An 18476-nucleotide genomic window follows, 5' to 3' on the forward strand; every position below is an offset into this window, starting at 1 on the left:
CCAAATTTGCCTGTTACTCCAGGTGTTTCTTGACTTCCTACTTTTGCATTCCAGTCTTCTCAAGGTCATGGTTAATTTGTATAACTGAAAACAGAACCTTAATTCCTCACTAGCAAAAGAAAGTATACTCTCTGGAAGCTAGGAGATTGTTTTTTTCAGTTTTACTTTTTTTTTTTTTTTTACAGTGAGTTAGCCAGAGTATATTCTCAAGGTTTATTGTGTGTAATTATTTTTTATAGACTTTTGATTTTAAAAAAACTTTTTTCCTTAATATATTTATTTTATTGAAGTATAGTTAACTTACAATGTTCCAGGTACACAGCAAGGTGATTCAGTTAAACAAATGGGCTTCACTGGTAGATCAGCTGGTAAAGAATCCACCTACAATAGAGGAGACCGTAGTTCGATTCGTGGGTCAGGAAGATCCCCTGGAGGAGGGCATAGCAACCCCCTCCAGTATTCTTGCCTAGAGAATTCCATGGACAGAGGAGCTCAGCAGGCTATAGTCCATGGGGTTGCAAAAAGAATAGTTGACTTATTAATGTTTCAGGTGCACAGCAAGGTGATTCAGTTATACATATACACACATATTACTTTTCAGATTATTTTCCATTATAGGTTATTACAAGATATTGACTATAGTTCTCTGGGCTGTTCAGTAAACCTTTATTGCTTGTTGCTTATTTTTTTCAAATTAGAAATTGTATAGACTTCTGATTAAAAAAAAAACAAACTCCAGTTTTGAAAACTCAAAACACAGAGGGGAAATCATAAATAAAGCAATATCTAAAATACGCTCTTTCTCACAGAAAGAGAAAAAATTTTACTCTGCAGTGAGTTTAAATGAGAGCCAGAGGCCAAGAGACTGGGTTCAGGATTAGGGACTAAGATATGACATTAAAACACCTGCATCAAGGCTCATCTTTAAAGGAAAAACAAAACAACAGACATTTTGATGTTATGTCTCTGAGAAAGGCAGGCTTTGGGGAAGAGGAAAAAGGTGAAGTTCGTTGGCCCCCAGCTCTCTATCATGGGGCTCACAGAATGAAATGCATCCTCAGGCTCTACTACCTTTCAGAGAGTGACTGCCAGTGAAGGAGGGCACATTTTGCCCTGTCCCTCCCCGAAGTAAAGTTTTTTCATCTAAATCCACATGGTAACTGATGAGATTCAGTCCATCTCAGAATTCAGCAGGACTGGATCTGCTTTCTGAACTTATGAGTGTTGAATTATGTGAATATTGGGGAAGATTTTGTTTAAATTCTAGATTTAAAAAAAATGATGGTAATGTCATGTGAGTGTATGTTCCTCGGTTCTTTGTCTCGTCACAACAAAGATTTGGAGCGACGGACATTGAAGGCCTCGGTGCGTCACAGCTCTTGGGTCTTGGACAAACCGTGCTACAGCTCTTAGGCAAATCAGTGTTACAGCTCTATTTTATTTAGAAGATAGCAGGAGAGAGAGAGAGAGAGAGAAAGGGAGAAAGAGAGAGAGGGAGAGAGAGAGAGTGCGCGGGTGCACGCATGCACGCGGGACAGAGAGTCGGAGAGAAAGCGCTTCGGCTCCTCCTTTTATATGTTTTTTCCTCCACCTGGGCCTGCCCTATGCAAATTGGGCTTAGCCAGGAGTGCTGTTTGTTCTGCCTGAAGTCTTCACTCTGGTCCTCGGACCTTCCTTGTCTTTTAGCCACCGCCATTTTGAACTCCTTTTCCCTATTCTACCTACCTAACAGTAACATTTACATAACAAAAAAATCTACCATTTTAACCATCTTAAGTATACATTTTAATGACATTAATGCTGAACATTCACACTATCATGTAACCATCACTGCCATCCTTCTCCAGAAATTTCTCACCTTTTCAAATGGAAATTCTATACTCATTAAACAAAAATTGCCCACCCCCCTCCCCCAAGGCCTTGGTAATTAGCAGTCCACTTCCTGTCTCTTGGAATTTTACTATTTCAGGCATCCTGTATAAGTGGAATACAATATTTGTCCTTTTGACAGACTTATTTCACTTCGCATATACAAGTTAAAGCATATGTCAGAATTTCCTTCTTTTTAAAGGCTGAATAATATCCATAGGATGTATAAACCACATTTGGTGAGTTTTTTTAAGGGGAGGGATTATTTTCTCTACTGATAATCTTCAGGATAGCCTTCCTGGTCTGTATCATCTTTTCAACATTAAACATTAGTTTAAACATGAGGTTTTTTCTTCTATGTTTTATCATCATATCCAGTGTAGGGGAAGAAAATTTGCTGCCCTCAAATATGTCTCATTTCCATGAGGATTAATTTAGCCTGATTATTTTTTGGACTCAAAAGCCTCAGGAAAAACCTTTGACTTTCCCCCTAACTGCCTAAAAAATGTAGATAGAAGACCTGTTCCTGGGAGGGAACTATCACCATAGATAACTATAGTATGAACTAGGCGTGCAGACAGGGAGGAACCTAGCAAAGTCTGTTTGTAAAAGCTCCTTTCTGTATCCCATTGTCTCTGCCTGGCTTGACAAACATTTGTTTTGTAAACGTTTGCTTTTTCATCTCCACATAAATTGTCTTGCTCCCCTTTGAAGTCCCAAATGCCTACCCTTAGCATGCTCTTTTGCCCTGAGCTGAAGATTGAATTTAAGGTGAGGGCTTCAGCCATTTTGGTAAACGACTCAGTTTTTCTGGGTTTCTGCCGTGTCTGTGTTATTAAATTTTTGTTTGATGTTCTCTTTTCAATCTGGTTGTGTCAATTTAATTCTTAGGCCTGTCAGAAGAACCTAGAAGGATGGAGGGTAATTTCTTTCTCCTCCATAATGATATCCGTTTACTCCTTACCTCACTTTTTTCCTTTGTCCCTTCCTCCCTCCCTTCCTTTCTTCCTTTCTCCCTGCCTTCTCTCTCTTCTTTGCAGTAGCTGCTGCTACTGCTGCTAAGTCACTTCAGTTGTGTCCGACTCAGTGCGACCCCATAGACGGAAGCCCACCAGGCTCCTCCATCCCTGGGATTCTCCAGGCAAGAACACTGGAGTGAATTGCCATTTCCTTCCCCAATGCAGGAAAGTGAAAAGTGAAAGTGAAGTCGCTCAGTTGTGCCGACTTGTAGCGACCCCATGGACCGCAGCCCACCAGGCTCCTCCGTCCATGGGATTTTCCAGGCAAGAGTACTGGAGCAGGTGATACATATTGCTTGTATCATAACACTTATATAATGTTGGTGGTGGTACTGTGCTCAGTCGTGTCTCTTTGTGACCCCATGACCTGTAGCCCACTAAGCTCTTCTGTCCATGGAATTTCCCAGGCAAGAATACTGGAATGGGTTGGAATGGTTTGCCATTTCCTACTGGGAACCTAAAAATTTTACTGATGTGGCCCTCCCTAGAATCTGCAAAGGATTTATCTCACATTCTCTAGAGTGTGTGTGTCTCACCAAGGCCTCCAATGAACTAAGCAGCCACTGTGCTCCTCTAGTCTGATTAATATGATTCCATCAACAGAGTAGACCAAATGGAGTTCAGTGGGACATCCAGGTTTTTCCAGACTGTATTTTTATGAGAGAGTGAGAGAGTTCACACAGACCTAGGGAAAGACAGTAGACACATACTATTGTATATTCCACATAAATGTGAAGCATCTAACCTTTTCTGATCAAAAAGAATGTCTAACTCCATCCCATGAGCCTGAAAACACACTCATCTGCTCTAACTGTAGATGTCACAGTAGCTGCAGCTGGGGCTACTACTTAGTTGAGTTTGCACTAGGCCACCGCCTGCTTCAGTGTCTGTCTGGTTTCTGCAGGGGAAGACTCGTGCATTACCTGGAGATATGATGACCATTATTGCTGCAAAGGGTGAAATACAAAGGTGATAAGAGAAAGTTTATTGATTTGGGAGCACTTCTCCAGGATACACCCAAAATAAACCAGAGAAGGTCCTGGAAATTGTTGACCTAATGAAGTGAAGTAAAAAGGTCAGAGATTGCTGTGGGAAGCAGAGGAAGGGGAAGCAAAACTTTCAGAGAAGGAAGTTTGTGGATATGCTATGTAAAGCTGGAAAGCCCAATTATGTTATGACTTAATTCTATCTATTGGTTTGGTGGCAGGAAGGGAGTAGAGGCAGATTCAGGGGTAAGGGAATTGCATAATGTCTTATGAGAGAAAAACATCTGAGTTTTCTTGTCTATCATAAGTAAATACTTCAAAACAGAGCACCTTGATCTAACTTCAGGAACAGCTTATTTCAGGAAAAATCCTTCCCCAGAAGCCTCTTCTGAAATAAATTTCGATCCTTGACCTTCATCTTGTTGTAGCCAAGCATTCAGGCAAACAAACTCACTCAGAAGGACAATACAGATAGTGGAGTGCAGTTTATTACATTGGCGGGCCCAAGGCAGAGTCTCCTCTTAGCCAAGGACCCCGACCAATTTTTGAAAACCTTATATACCCTAAGTGTACGTGCCCAAACCCACCTCCCCAAGTCCCCTGAAACTAGTCTCAACAAAGGAAAAGAAACATACAAAGTTAACCCGTGATTCATATGACAATTATCAATAGGCCTGTGGTCATACCCCAATAAGCATAATAGAATTTATGATTCTATTCGGTTACACAGATAATTAGGGTATCGTTTTAGGCAACGGAGAGTCTAGGTACAAGCCATGGGGTCTTCCATCTGGGGGGTCTGGTTTTCCAGTTGGTATGTTATTTCCATAGATCCTGGGCATATAGCTCAAAGCCCACAGTCCGGCCCAAGATGGAGTCCTGCTTTCAATGGAGCCTGTTCTGTCTGTTTCCTCCTTCAGTCTCACTGGGGAAGCAGAACCCTTTGGTAGGCAAGTCATCATTGAATGATGTTTGTTAGATTCCTACCGTGTTCTCAGTCATTCCACTCAGCATAAAAAGAGAAAAAAGAAAATCTTACAGATTTCTAAATACATCTTCAAAGAAACATAAATAACTTTTGTCACAATTGCTAATATTTAGACTGAGCTTTGAAGTAGTAATCCCACTGCTATTAGAAGGTCAAAGAATTTGTTTTGTTCATGAAGGGCATTGCTTAGCCTTAGCAAAATTTTCAAATAATCTGAGGTTTCTACTAGTAGGTACTCTTGAGCAGGCCAAAGACTTTGATCAAATATACACTGGCCAGCATTGGGCCCTGGGAGAAAGTCTGGAATACCAGTCTCAATTCCTCTAGCTTCTTGCAAAACTAGGGAGTGAGTGTAGAACTGTTTCCTAGGGACTTTCAAGGAGCCAGATGTCAAGTCCAGGAATTCCTTCCTCTCCTTGCACTAATTTTATTGTTCTCTGATGCAGCCTATTGCTACACCATCCCTCACTCTGAAGCACAGTGGCCCGCCTGGCAACTTGGGATGGGGAAGGAGACAGTGTCCTCTGGGGTACCTGCTGGTACCTCGGCCATTCCAGGAGACAGTGACCACACCAAGGAGACCTGGGAGTGCCTCTTTCTTCTAAGCATATCACAGTTCTTTACCTGGTGGATTTGTTCCAAGTGGGGAAAGAGTTCTGGAGTCATGAATATTCATTTTCTACAAAACTGTCATTTGACCATATTGTTGTGCCTGCTTCTGACCGAATGAAGTTTGACCCATTGCTTTTAGCTGGATATGTTTCTCCTAATAACTTGGACCCCTTTCCCTTTGGCCTTCCCACTGTCTAATTATATGAAAACATAGAAGAAATAACTATTCAAGTCATCCAAAAATATTAAGACAAAGATCTCTCTATCTCTACTCCTGTCCTCACCCACCTCATTTCCAGTACTGTTACTCAGAACATTCTTGATGCCTAGTAGGTAAGGTACTTTATGAAAATATCCAAAGTCTAGCCCTAAAGTCATTGCAAGTAAAGGAATTGAGAAGAGAATGAAGAAGAAAATAACCACATCAGCTATTTCAGTATTTGTAAGAATCTTTGAATAAAATGAGTAAATACATGTAAAGCATTTAAATAGTATTTATTGCATGCCTACTATATACTAGAAACTGTTCTACTTATTATTTTACATATTGCTACTATGGCAACTGCCATATTATCATTTCCTCTATAAGCATATTAAAATCTACCAGGTAATGGGCTGTGCTTGTTATTCAGTTAATTATAGCATAACTGATTTCACATACTTGGATGCCAACTTGATAGGTTGTTGCTGCCTATTGTGTAAAAAATAAACTAGAAAGTTGCTGATGACTTATTTACGTGTGTTTAGAAAGTATGTGAATGGTTAGCTACAGTACTCATTTCTTAGAATTTTATAATTTTGTGAAAGGAATGCATTACTTACTGTCTCAGAGGTATTTGGGGCCTGAGGCTAGCACCCATCTCCCAGAGGGCTTAAATTATAAGATAAAGCCACTTTTGTCAGAGCAACTGTGTGGGAGGGTCTGAAGGTAGAACCAAGAAACTGGATAGACCTGCCTGAGATCTACCACCTATAAGCCATGGGATCGTGGCCATGTTTCTTGAACTCTGAGATTTCATTTATTCATCTATGAAAGGGACTTGGAAATACTTACTGCAGTATTACTATGAGGATAGAGTATGAAAACTGTATGTAAAATATACAATAAATAGAAGATATCTTTACTGTTATTTATGTTATTATTAGCTGAGATTCCCTGAAGTACTTGCAGGAAAGAATTATTTTCTAGTAAACTAGTCCTTTTCTGCATCTCTAATTCCTCGTCCATAAAATGTGAATAATTATGGTATCTAGTCCAATGGCTTTTGTGAGGATTAAAAGAATTAATACATGTAAACCCCTTAGAATAGTGTTTGGCATACGGTAAGCCTTATTGAAGTTCATGCAATTTCAATTTACACTTTAACCAAATATAAAGATATAAACTACTTTTCCTCCAAAGGGATGTTTGATTTAGTCAAAAATATTATATCATTTTCCCCTCATTAACTGCAGACTTCTCTCTGTAAAAGGCCTTTTCTTATTAACTGGAAGAGACAAAGTAAGCTGGTTTTGTTAAAAAAAAAAAAAAGAAGTGCCAGGCTTGGCTAGTAAGTAGTGGAGGGTGGTTCCAATGTGGCCTTGGAGAAGCCATGCTCAGACTTTCAGTTTTCTCATCTGAAAGATGGAAATAACATCCTCTCCAAACTACCTGAACACCTCCTCCGGTGATTTAAAGATCATATGAGATGAAAGAGATTCTTGCCCCCTTGCCTCTTGTGATATTGCTAGTGTTAATGAATAACGCTTGGCTTCTCCCAGTCCACATGATTGACTGCTAGACTTCTTCCTTGGCTATTGGGTTGGATGTAAATGAGGTAGCTATCTGACGGTGCTCCTGGGATTCACTAAGGATGCTAACTCTGAGGAACAGTGTTCAAGCCACCGAAATTTAACACTTAAAATACTTCAGCAAATACCACTGAAGAAGACTTAATCACTTCATACAGAAACACTGGACACTGAAGGTTAATGATGTGAAGGATTTTAGAAATAGTGTCTATTATGGGCAGAATTACGTCTCTCTAAATTCATATGTTTAAAAAAATAAATAAATAAATTCATATGTTGATGTGTTAACCCCTAATGCTTCAAATGAAGTCATTAGATCAGACCAGATCAGTCGCTCAGTTGTGTCCGACTCTTTGAGACCCCGTGAATCGCAGCACGCCAGGCCTCCCTGTCCATCACCAACTCCTAGAGGTTACTCAAACTCATGTCCATCGAGTCACTGATGCCATCCAGCCATCTCATCCTCTGTCATCCCTTTCTCCTCTTGCCCCCAATCCCTCTCACATCAGAGTCTTTTCCAATGAGTCAACTCTTCACATGAGGTGGCCAAAGTACTGGAATTTCAGCTTTAGCATCATTCCTTCCAAATAACACCCAGGGCTGATCTCCTTCAGAATGGACGGTTGGATCTCCTTGCAGTCCAAGGGACTCTCAAGAGGCTTCTCCAACACCACAGTTCAAAAGCATCAATTCTTTGGCACTCAGCCTTCTTCACAGTCCAACTCTCACATCCATACATGACCACAGGAAAACCATAGCCTTGACTAGCGGACCTTTGTTGGCAAAGTAATGTCTCTGCTTTTCAATATGCTATCTAGGTTGGTCATAACTTTCCTGCCAAGGAGTAAGCATCTTTTAATTTCATGGCTGCAGTCACCATCTGCAGTGATTGTGGAGCCCCAAAAAATAAAGTCTGACACTGTTTCCACTGTTTCCCCATCTATTTCCCATGAAGTGATGGGACCGGATGCCATGATCTTCCTTTTCGGAATGTTGAGCTTTAAGCCAACTTTTTCACTCTCCACTTTCACTTTCATCAAGAGGCTTTTTAGTTCCTCTTCACTTTCTGTCATAAGGGTGGTGTCATCTGCATATCTGAGGTTATTGATATTTCTCCCGGAAATCTTGATTCCAGCTTGTGTTTCTTCCAGTCCAGCGTTTCTCATGATGTACTCTGCATAGAAGTTAAATAAGCAGGGTGACAATATACAGCCTTGATGTACTCCTTTTCCTATTTGGAACCAGTCTGTTGTTCCATGTCCAGTTCTAACTGTTGCTTCCTGACCTGACCTGCATACAGATTTCTCAAGAAGCAGATCAGGTGGTCTGGTATTCCCATCTATTTCAGAATTTCCCACAGTTCATTGTGATCCACACAGTCAAAGGCTTTGGCATAGTCAAGAAAGCAGAAATAGATGTTTTTTGGAACTCTCTTGCTTTTCCCATGAGCCAGCGGATGTTGGCAATTTGATCTCTGGTTCCTCTGCCTTTTCTAAAACTAGCTTGAACATCAGGAAGTTCACGGTTCACATATTGCTGAAGCTTGGCTTGGAGAATTTTGAGCATTACTTTACTAGCATGTGAGATGAGTGCAATTGTGTGGTAGTTTGAGCATTCTTTGTTATTGCCTTTCTTTGGGATTGGAATGAAAACTGACCTTTTCCAGTCCTGTGGCCACTGCTGAGTTTTCCAAATTTGCTGGCATATTGACTGCAACACTTTCACAGCATCATCTTTCAGGATTTGGAATAGCTCAACTGGAATTCCATCACCTCCACTAGCTTTGTTCGTAGTGATGCTTTCTAAGGCCCACTTGATTCCAGGATGTCTGACTCTAGGTCAGTGATCACACCATCGTGATTATCTGGGTCGTGAAGATCTTTTTTGTACAGTTCTTCTGTGTATTCTTGCCATCGCTTCTTAATATCTTCTGCTTCTGTTAGGTCCATACCATTTCTGTCCTTTATCGAGCCCATCTTTGCATGAAATGTTCCCTTGGTATCTCTCATTTTCTTGAAGAGATCTCTAGTCTTTCCCATTCTGTTGTTTTCCTCTATTTCTTTGCATTGATCGCTGAAGAAGGCTTTCTTATCTCTCCTTGCTATTCTTTGGAACTCTGCATTCAGATGTTTATATCTTTCCTTTGCTCCTTGGCTTTTTGCTTCTCTTGTTTTCACAGCTATTTGTAAGGCCTCCTCAGACAGCCATTTTGCTTTTTTGCATTTGTTTTCCATGGGGATGATCTTGATTCCTGTCTCCTGTACAATGTCACGAACCTCATTCCATACTTCATCAGGCCCTCTATCTATCAGATCTAGGCCCTTAAATCTATTTCTCACTTCCACTATATAATCATAAGGGATTTGATTTAGGTCATACCTGAATGGTCTAGTGGTTTTCCCTACTTTCTTCAATTTCAGTCTGAATTTGGCAATAAGGAGTTCATGATCTGAGCTACAGTCAGCTCCTGGTCTTGTTTTTGCTGACTGTATAGAGCTTCTCCACCTTTGGCTGCAAAGAATATAATCAATCTGATTTTGGTGTTGACCATCTGGTGATGTCCATGTGTAGAGTCTTCTCTTGTGTTGTTGGAAGAGGGTGTTTGTTATGACCAGTGTGTTTTCTTGGCAAAACTCTTTTAGTCTTTGCCCTGCTTCATTCCGTAATCCAAGGCCAAATTTGCCTGTTACTCCAGGTGTTTCTTGACTTCCTACTTTTGCATTCCAGTCCCCTATAATGAAAAGGACATCTTTTTGGGGTGTTAGTTCTAAAAGGTCTTGTAGGTCTTCATAGAACCGTTCAACTTCAGCTTCTTCAGTGTTACTGGTTGGGGCATAGACTTGGATTACTGTGATAGTGAATGGTTTGCCTTGGAAATGAACAGAGATCATTCTGTCGTTTTTGAGATTGTATCCAAGTACTGCATTTCGGACTCTTTTGTTGACCATGATGGCTACTCCATTTCTTCTGAGGGATTCCTGCCTGCAGTAGTAGATATAATGGTCGTCTGAGTAAAATTCACCCATTCTAGTCCATTTCAGTTCGCTGATTCCTAGAATGTCAACATTCACTCTTGACATCTCTTGTTTGACCACTTCCAATTTGCCTTGATTCATGGACCTGACATTCCAGGTTCCTATGCAATATTGCTCTTTACAGCATCGGACCTTGCTTCTATCACCAGTCACATCCACAGCTGGGTATTGTTTTTGCTTTGACTCCATCCCTTCATTCTTTCTGGAGTTATTTCTCCACTGATCTCCAGTAGCATATTGGGCACCTACTGATCTGGGGAGTTTCTCTTTCAGTATCCTATCATTTTGCCTTTTCATACTGTTCATGGGGTTCTCAAGGCAAGAATACTGAAGTGGTTTGCCATTCCCTTCTCCAGTGGACCACATTCTGTCAGATCTCTCCACCATGACCCGCCCATCTTGTGTTGCCCCACGGGCATGGCTTAGTTTCATTGATTTAGACAAGGCTGTGGTCCTAGTGTGATTAGATTGACTAGTTTTCTGTGAGTATGGTTTCAGTGTGTTTGCCCTCTGATGCCCTCTTGTATCGGCCCTAATCCAGCATGTCCTTCTAAGAAGAGGACTTCCTTGGTGGCTCGGATGGTTAAGCATCTGTCTACAATGTGGGAGACCCGGGTTCGATCCCTGGGTCAGGAAGATCCCCTGGAGAAGGAAATGGCAATCCACTCCAGTACTATTGCCTGGAAAATCCCATGGACAGAGGAGAAGAGGAAACGAGCACACACATGTGCACAAAAAAGACAATGTGAAGACACAGCCGTTTAGACATCGGGGTGTGCCCAGGATTGCTGGCAACACCAGAAGCTAGAGAGAGGCAAGGAAGGTGCTTCCTTTTAGGGCCTTCAGAGAAAGACTGATCCTGTTGACACCTTGATTTTGGATTTTTAGCATCTAGAACACTGAGCGATTGCATTTATATTGTTTTGTTGTTGTTCAGTTGCTGAGTTGTGTCCAACTCTTTGCAACCCCATCGACTGCAGCATGCCAGGCCTCCCTGTCCATCACCATCTCCCAGAGCCTGCTCAAACTCATGTCCATTGAGTCGGTGATGCTGTTCAACTATCTTGTCCTCGGTCATCCCCTTCTCCTCCTGCCTTCAATCTTTCCCAGCATCTGGATCTTTTCTAATGAGTTGGCGCTTCATATCCGGTGGTCAAAGTATCAGAGCTTCAGTTCAGCATATTGTTTAACCTACCCATTTTGTGATGCTTTGTTCTGGCAGCCCTAGGCAGATGATCACAGTGTCCCAACAGCCTTCTAGGCAGCTCTAAGTCTGTGGAGCCTGGAGCCTGAGGGAGGGAGTGAGGATTAAGGAGGAGACAGGGTCCACTCTCCTTTTCTTCAACCATTGCAACTCTTTGTTTATCAATATTAGTTATTGAACTTCCAAGAAGAGTTTTGTTTCTACTAAAAAATTGTAGTAAAAAACAAGTTTGGAAATTACTGCTCTAGTGTAAGAGGCCCTGTCAGTATTCCAGCCCATGAGTCCTTCACTGTTCTTCTCTGCCAGGCTCTCTGGGTGCTTTCATCCCAACAGCCTGAAACTGGACCATTGGTTGAAGGCAGCCCTCAAGCTGATGCCAGGGTTTTCTTCACCTGCACATAGAAAATTGGAACAAGGGAGGCCTGTAACCAGTGACTGAGCTATGGGGGTATAAATACTGCAGCTCCCTCATGCCTGATCAGGACAACTCTGAGGTGGGACCTACACTGTCTCCAGAGCTTCCTGTGGGACTTGGCCTGCACCTTACCCGTCTAGGCCTTCTACCTTTTAATCTGCTTCTTTCCCTTCTTTCCTAGAGGAAAAGGAAAGGTGGCCAAAGTATTAGAGCTTCAGCTTCAGCATCAGTCCTTCCAATGAATATTCAGGAATGATTTCCTTCAGGACTGACTGGTTGGATCTCCTTGCTGTCCAAGGGACTCTCAAGGGTCTTCTCCAGCACCCACAGTTCAAAAGCATCAATTCTTCAGCACACAGCCTTTTTTATTGTCCAGCTCTCACATCCATACATGACTACTGGAAAAACCATAGCTTTGACTAGACGGACCTTTGTCGGCAAAGTAACGTCTTTGCTTTTTAATATGCTGTCTAGGTTTGTCATTGCTTTTCTCCTAAGGAGCAACCATCTTTTAATTTCATGGCTGTATTCATGGTCCCCAGTAATTTTGGAACCCAAGAAAATAAAGTCTGTCATTGTTTCCATTGTTTCCCCATCTATTTGCCATGAAGTGATGGGACAGGATGCCATGATCTTCACTTTTTGAATGTTGAATTTTAAGCCCAGCTTTTCCACTCTTCTCTTTCACCTTCTTCAGAAGCTCTCTAATTCCTCTTCACTTTCTGTCATAAGGGTGGTGTCATCTGCATATCTGAGGTTATTGGTATTTCTCCCAGCAATCTTGATTCCAGCTTGTGCTCATCCAGCTTGACATTTTGCATGATACACTCTTCATATAAGTTAAATAAACAGGATGCCAGTGTATAGCCTTGACCCACTCCTTTCCCAATTTTGAACCATCCATTGTTCCATGTCTGATTCTAATTGTTGTTTCTTGACCTGCATAGAGGTTTCTCAGGAGGCAGGGATGTGGTCTGGTATTCCCATCTCTTGAAGAATTTTCCACAGTTTGTTGTGATCTACACAGTCAAATTCTTTTTATAATTTTGAAATGTAGTTTTGTGGTTTTTGAGTCTAGTAATAAAAATAGGGACTAATTTTAATTGTCCTTTTAATTTAATTTTTCAGCAATTTATTTCTTATTGTATTTTGTAAAAAACTGACTTTCTCTTCTGCTATTGTTTAGTCACCAAATTGTGTCTGACTCTTTGCGACCCCATAAACTGCAGCACACCAGGTTTCCCTGTCCTTAACTATCTCCGTGAGCTTGCTCAAACTCATATCCATTGAATCAGTGATGCCATCCAACCATCTCATTCTCTATCGCCTCCTTCTTCTCTTGCCCTCAATCTTTCCCAGCATCAGGGTCTTTTCCAATGAGTCAGTTCTTTGTTCTTCACATCAGTTGGCAAAGTGTTGGAGCTTCAGCTTCAACATCTGTCCTACCAATGAATATTCAGAGTTGACAGGTTTGATCTCCTTGCAGTCCATGGGACTCTTAATAGTCTGCTCAAATACCACAGTTCAAAAGCATCAATTCTTGTGCGCTCAGTCTTCTTTACAGTCCAGCTCTCACGTTAGTACACGACTACTGGAAAAACCATAGCTTTGACTATATGAACCTTTGTTGGCAAAGTAATGTCTCTGCTTTTTAATATGCTATCCAGGTTGCTCATAGCTTTTCTTCTAAGGAGCAAGCGTCTTTTAATTTCGTGCCTGCAGTCACAGTCCACAGCAATTTTGGAGTCCAAGAAAGTGAAATCCATCACTGTTTCCCTTTTTTCCCATCTATTTGCCATGAAATGATGGAACTGGGTGCCGTGATCTTAGTTTTTTGAATGTTGAGTTTTAAGCCAGCTTTTTTACTCCCCTCTTTCACCTTCATCAAGAGGCTTTTTAGTTCCTCTTCACTTTCTGCCATTAATGTGCTATCATCTAGATATCTGAGGTTGTTGATATTTTTCCTAGCAATCTTTATTCCAGCTTGAGTTTCATCCAGCCCAGCATTTTACATGATGTATTCTGCATATAAGTTAAATAAGCAGGGTGACAATATACAGCTTTGACATTCTTCTTTACCAATTTGGAACCAGTCCATTATTCCACGTCCGGTTCTAATTGTTGCTTCTTGTTCTGCATACAGGTTTCTCAGGAGCCAGGTAAGGTCGTCTGGTATTTGCATCTCTTTAAGAATATTCCACAATTTGTTGTGATCCACACAGTCAAAGGCTTTAGCGTAATCAATGAAGCAGAAGTAGATCTCTTTTTGAATTGCCTTGCTTTTTCTATGGAGAAGGCAATGCAAACCCACTCCAGGACTCTTGCCTGGAAAATCCCATGGACGGAGGAGCCTGGTAGGCTGCAGTCCATGGGGTCGCAAAGAGTCACACATGACTGAGCGACTTCACTTTCACTTTTCACTTGCATGCATTGGAGAAGGAAATGGCAACCCACTCCAGTGTTCTTGCCTGGAGAATCCCAGGGACGGTGGAGCCTGGTGGGCTGGTGTCTATGGGGTCACACAGAGTCGGACATGACTGAAGCGACTTAGCAGCAGCAGCAGCTTTTTCTATAATCCAACAGATGTTGGCAATTTGATCTCTGGTTCCTCTGCCTTTTCTAAATCCAGCTTGTACATCTGGAATTTCTCAATTCACATACTGCTGAAGCCTAGCTTGAAGAATTTTTAGTATAATCTTGCTAGCATGTGAAATGAGTACAATTGTAGGGTAATTTGAACATTCTTTGGCATTGCCTTTCTATGGGATTGGAATGAAAACTGACTTTTTTGACTCCTGTGGCCACTGCTGAGTTTCCCAAGTTTGCTGGTATATTGAGTGCAGCACTTTAACAGCATCATCTTTTAGGATTTGAAATAGCTCAGCTGGAATTCCATCACCTCCATTAGCTTTATTTGTGGTAATGCTTCCTAAGGCCCATTTGATTTCACACTCAGGATGTCTGGCTCTAGGTGAGTGACCACACCTAAAATCATCCCCAGTATGGAGGCCTTAAAAATAACTGAGAAAAGAAGAGAGGTGAAAGGCAGAGGAGGAAGGGAAAGATATACCCAACTGAATGCACTGTTCCAGAGAATAGCAAGGAGAGATAAGAAAGCCTTCTTAAGTGAACGATGAAAAGAAATAGAGCAAAACAATAGGATGGGAAAGACTAGAGATCTCTTCAAGAAAATGAGAGATACCAAGGGAATATTTCATGCAAAGATGGCAAGGACAGAAATGGCAAGGACCTAACAGAAGCAGAAGAGGTGGCAAGAATACATTGAAGAACTGTACAAAAAAGGTCTTAATGACCTGGATAGCCATGATGGTGTGATCACTCACCTAGAGTCAGACTTACTCTGGATTGGAAGCAAAAAAAAAAAAAAAGCTGGTTCCAAATCCTAGATGCTTTGAAAAGTACTATGCTGATCACAATGCTAATATTTGGGGTTGTTATGGGCCCTCCACTCTGGCTTTTCTAGTCTCCCCTAAGTGATGAGAGTGGGGAGCTTGGCCTACAGCTGCTCAGGACCTTCCTGGGGTGTATGGGGGAGAGTTGAGGGGTAGGGGGAGTCGGGTCCTCAGACATGTCATCTTCCCCAAGGGCAAATCTTCACCGTTCCTCTTTCCAGTCATACCCCAATGCCTTACCATTTCCACCTTCTCTCTTTCCCTTCACTAAAGGATTTTCAAAGTTTATTTTAACTTTTTGTTCTCTTCCTTTGGTCGGTTTTTTTGAGAGTGCATGCCCCCCACATATTTCACATGGCCTGCATTTTTATGAATCCAAGAATAAATGCATTTTTGGCCAACTACTAAGAAATATTTTTAGACACATAGGGCTATATTTTTGTCTTTTGCAGAGTATAATTTGAAGCAGATTCAGTTGCATGCAGAGCTCTTAATTCTGAACCCCATTTCAGATGTCCTATTGACATTCTACATCCCTTGAGAAATATGTTAACGCTTTAATGAAAACTCATCTGTTATGAGGAGAAGGAAATGGCAACCCACTCCAGTGTTCTTGCCTGGAGAATCCCATGGATGCAGAAGCCTGGTAGGCTGCAGTCCATGGGGTCGCACAGAGTCCGACACGACTGAAGCAACTTAGCAGCAGCATCTGTTATGAAGTATCTTAGTTTAGAGGGATGAGCCATTCAAAGAATAAGGAGATGGGGTTTTGCTTGTACCTTCAAACTGTTTTGGCTCAGCTGCCATTTGACTTTTGCTTTGCTGAGAAGAAGGGATTTTGCTATGGAGATGTTTAGCAAGCAAGTAGAAGAGATGATGGAGGGTGGTCAGTTCAGTCAGTTCAGTTCAGTCACTCAGTTGTGTCCAACTCTTTGTGGCCCTGTGGACAGCAGCACGCCAGGCTTCCCTATCCATAACCAACTCCTAGAGCTTACTCAAATTCATGTCCATAGAATTGGTGATGCCATCCAACAATCTTATCCTCTGTCATCCCCTTCTCCTCCCGCCATCAATCTTTCCCAGCATCAGGGTCTTTTCCAGTGAGTCAGTTCTTCGCATCAGGTGGCCAAAGTATTGGAGTTTCAGCTTCAGCATCAGTCCTTCCAATGAACACCCAGGACTGATCTCCTTTAGAACGGACTGGTTGGATCTCCTTGCAGTCCAAGAGACTCTCAAGAGTCTTCTCCAACACCACAGTTCAAAAGCATCAATTCTTCATTGCTCAGCTTTCTTTATAGTCCAACTCTCACATCCATACACGACTACTAGAAAAACCATAGCCTTGACTAGACAGAACTTTGTTAGCAAAATAATGTCTCTGCTTTTTAATGTGCTGTCTAAGTTGGTCATAGCTTTTCTTCCAAGGAGGGTGGTCAGAGTCGTGCTAAGTTTCAAAGCCCAGAGAGACCAGGGGGGTGGGAATCGGGAGGCAGATGAAACCTTGTGCAAACTAATCACTGTTGTTCCCCACCCGCCCCCCACCCCCCCACCACCCCCACCACTCAGAGTGCCATGATGGAGCAAGAACAGGTCCAGGAGGATTTGTGTGATAGAAAGACAGAAACCTACCAATCTGTCTCAATAATGGAATCTCCCACTTGTCAACAGATCTGGAAATAGCCTCTGTCATCATCTTGTAGCCTCTGTCATCATCTTGTACAAACTATATAGCTGTGCTCAAAGGCTCCATTTGGTTCTAACCTGGCTTTCTATAACTATCATCTAATTAGATGTCAAAAAGTTCTTTGAACAAGTGGTTGAATGAATGGAATTGAGACCCAGCAAAGGTTAAGTACCTTGTCCAAGATGACAGAGTTCAAAATATATCAGACTTATCTCTATACAGTCCAGCAGGCCTGCTGTCGGTACCAACAAAGAATAAGCATGCTCTTGTTGTGAACCAGACTTGGCACTGGTTTTCTCCTGGCTAGCTAAGGGTTAAACAAAATGTCCCAGCTGGATTTGACTGGCTTTAGAAGCAGGAATTCTATGCATTTTAAATCAAGAGGTCCTGGGTCCCAACAGCTGGAAAGTTTCTTGCGGCTGGAAGGGCCAAATCTGAGTGAACATTCTGTATTATCTTATTTCACCTTAGAAAGTAGAAGCTAGGTTATGGAGGGTTGGCCATGGTTGAAATTTTTTTTCATTTCTACTATGATCAGAGCCAAGTGGGCATATTTACCATTTTCCCAGTAAAATAAAGAGCAAAGTTTGCCGCCCCCCCCCCCACCCCCGCCACCAACAATCTTCCAAGTGTTGCAGATTTAAGCATCTATTAGAATCAAAATCAAGGAAATATCAACAGCATTCTGTGGCTAAAAACCCATCTTACTTTTTCTGAAAACATCATTCAGAGTTTGGGAATAACTCCAGAGAGAATAAAAGACATGTAACTAGGATGCTCGTCTGTCAGTATCTGACTGGCAAAAGACTAGCCTGGAAAAGAGACCATGAGCTTCGCCTCACAGATGGGCAGTGCGAACAATGAACAAAAGCTGTGATGCAGCACAACAAGCCCGGCTGCTGTCAGAAGACTTGGGGCAGGTGATGTGCCTGCTCGAGCTTTGTTTTCTTCATATGAAAATGATCGTAACAATACTTCTCACAGAACTGCTGTGATGAGGGTGATTAGGAGAAGGCATTTGGGCAGGCTAAGTCGCTTTAGTCGTGTCTGATTCTGTGTGATCCTGGGGACTGTAACCTGCCAGGCTCCTCTGTCCGTGGGATTCTCCAGGAAAGAATACTGGAGTGAGTTGCCATGCCTTCCTCCAGGGAATCTTTCAAACTCAGGGATCAAGTCTGTTATGTCTCCTGCATTGGCAGATGGGTTCTTTAACTCTGGAACCACCTGAGAAGACCTATTAGGAGAATAGTTTTATGTTAAGAATAACAGCTCAAATTTTTCTGTGTATGTGCTCAATTGTGTGTGACTCTTTGCAACCCCATAGACTGTAGCCCACCAGGCTCCTCTGTCCATGGGATTCTCCAGGCAAGAATACTGGAGTGGGTTGCCATGCCCTCCGCCAGAGGATCTTCCTGACCCAGGGATTGAACGTCTGTCTCCTGTGTCTCTTACATTGCAGG

The 18476-nt window shown here is 42.0% G+C and overlaps 1 protein-coding gene across 11 annotated transcripts in view; it reads right to left on the reverse strand.

The window, feature by feature from the left end:
• Nucleotides 1-18476, reverse strand: part of LOC101908144 (craniofacial development protein 2) — a 50689-nt gene that overhangs the window by 16433 nt on the left and 15780 nt on the right. For all 11 annotated transcript variants that reach the window (XM_059878876.1, XM_059878879.1, XM_059878873.1 and 8 more), the window contains one exon: nucleotides 305-18250. In XM_059878876.1, the coding sequence (XP_059734859.1) occupies nucleotides 9068-10891 (1824 nt within the window). In that variant the 5' untranslated portion in view covers nucleotides 10892-18250 and the 3' untranslated portion in view covers nucleotides 305-9067. The remainder of the gene's footprint in view (nucleotides 1-304; nucleotides 18251-18476) is intronic.

The sequence above is a fragment of the Bos taurus genome, chromosome 20 (assembly GCF_002263795.3).
Source record: "Bos taurus isolate L1 Dominette 01449 registration number 42190680 breed Hereford chromosome 20, ARS-UCD2.0, whole genome shotgun sequence".
NCBI classification, from domain to species: domain Eukaryota; kingdom Metazoa; phylum Chordata; class Mammalia; order Artiodactyla; family Bovidae; genus Bos; species Bos taurus.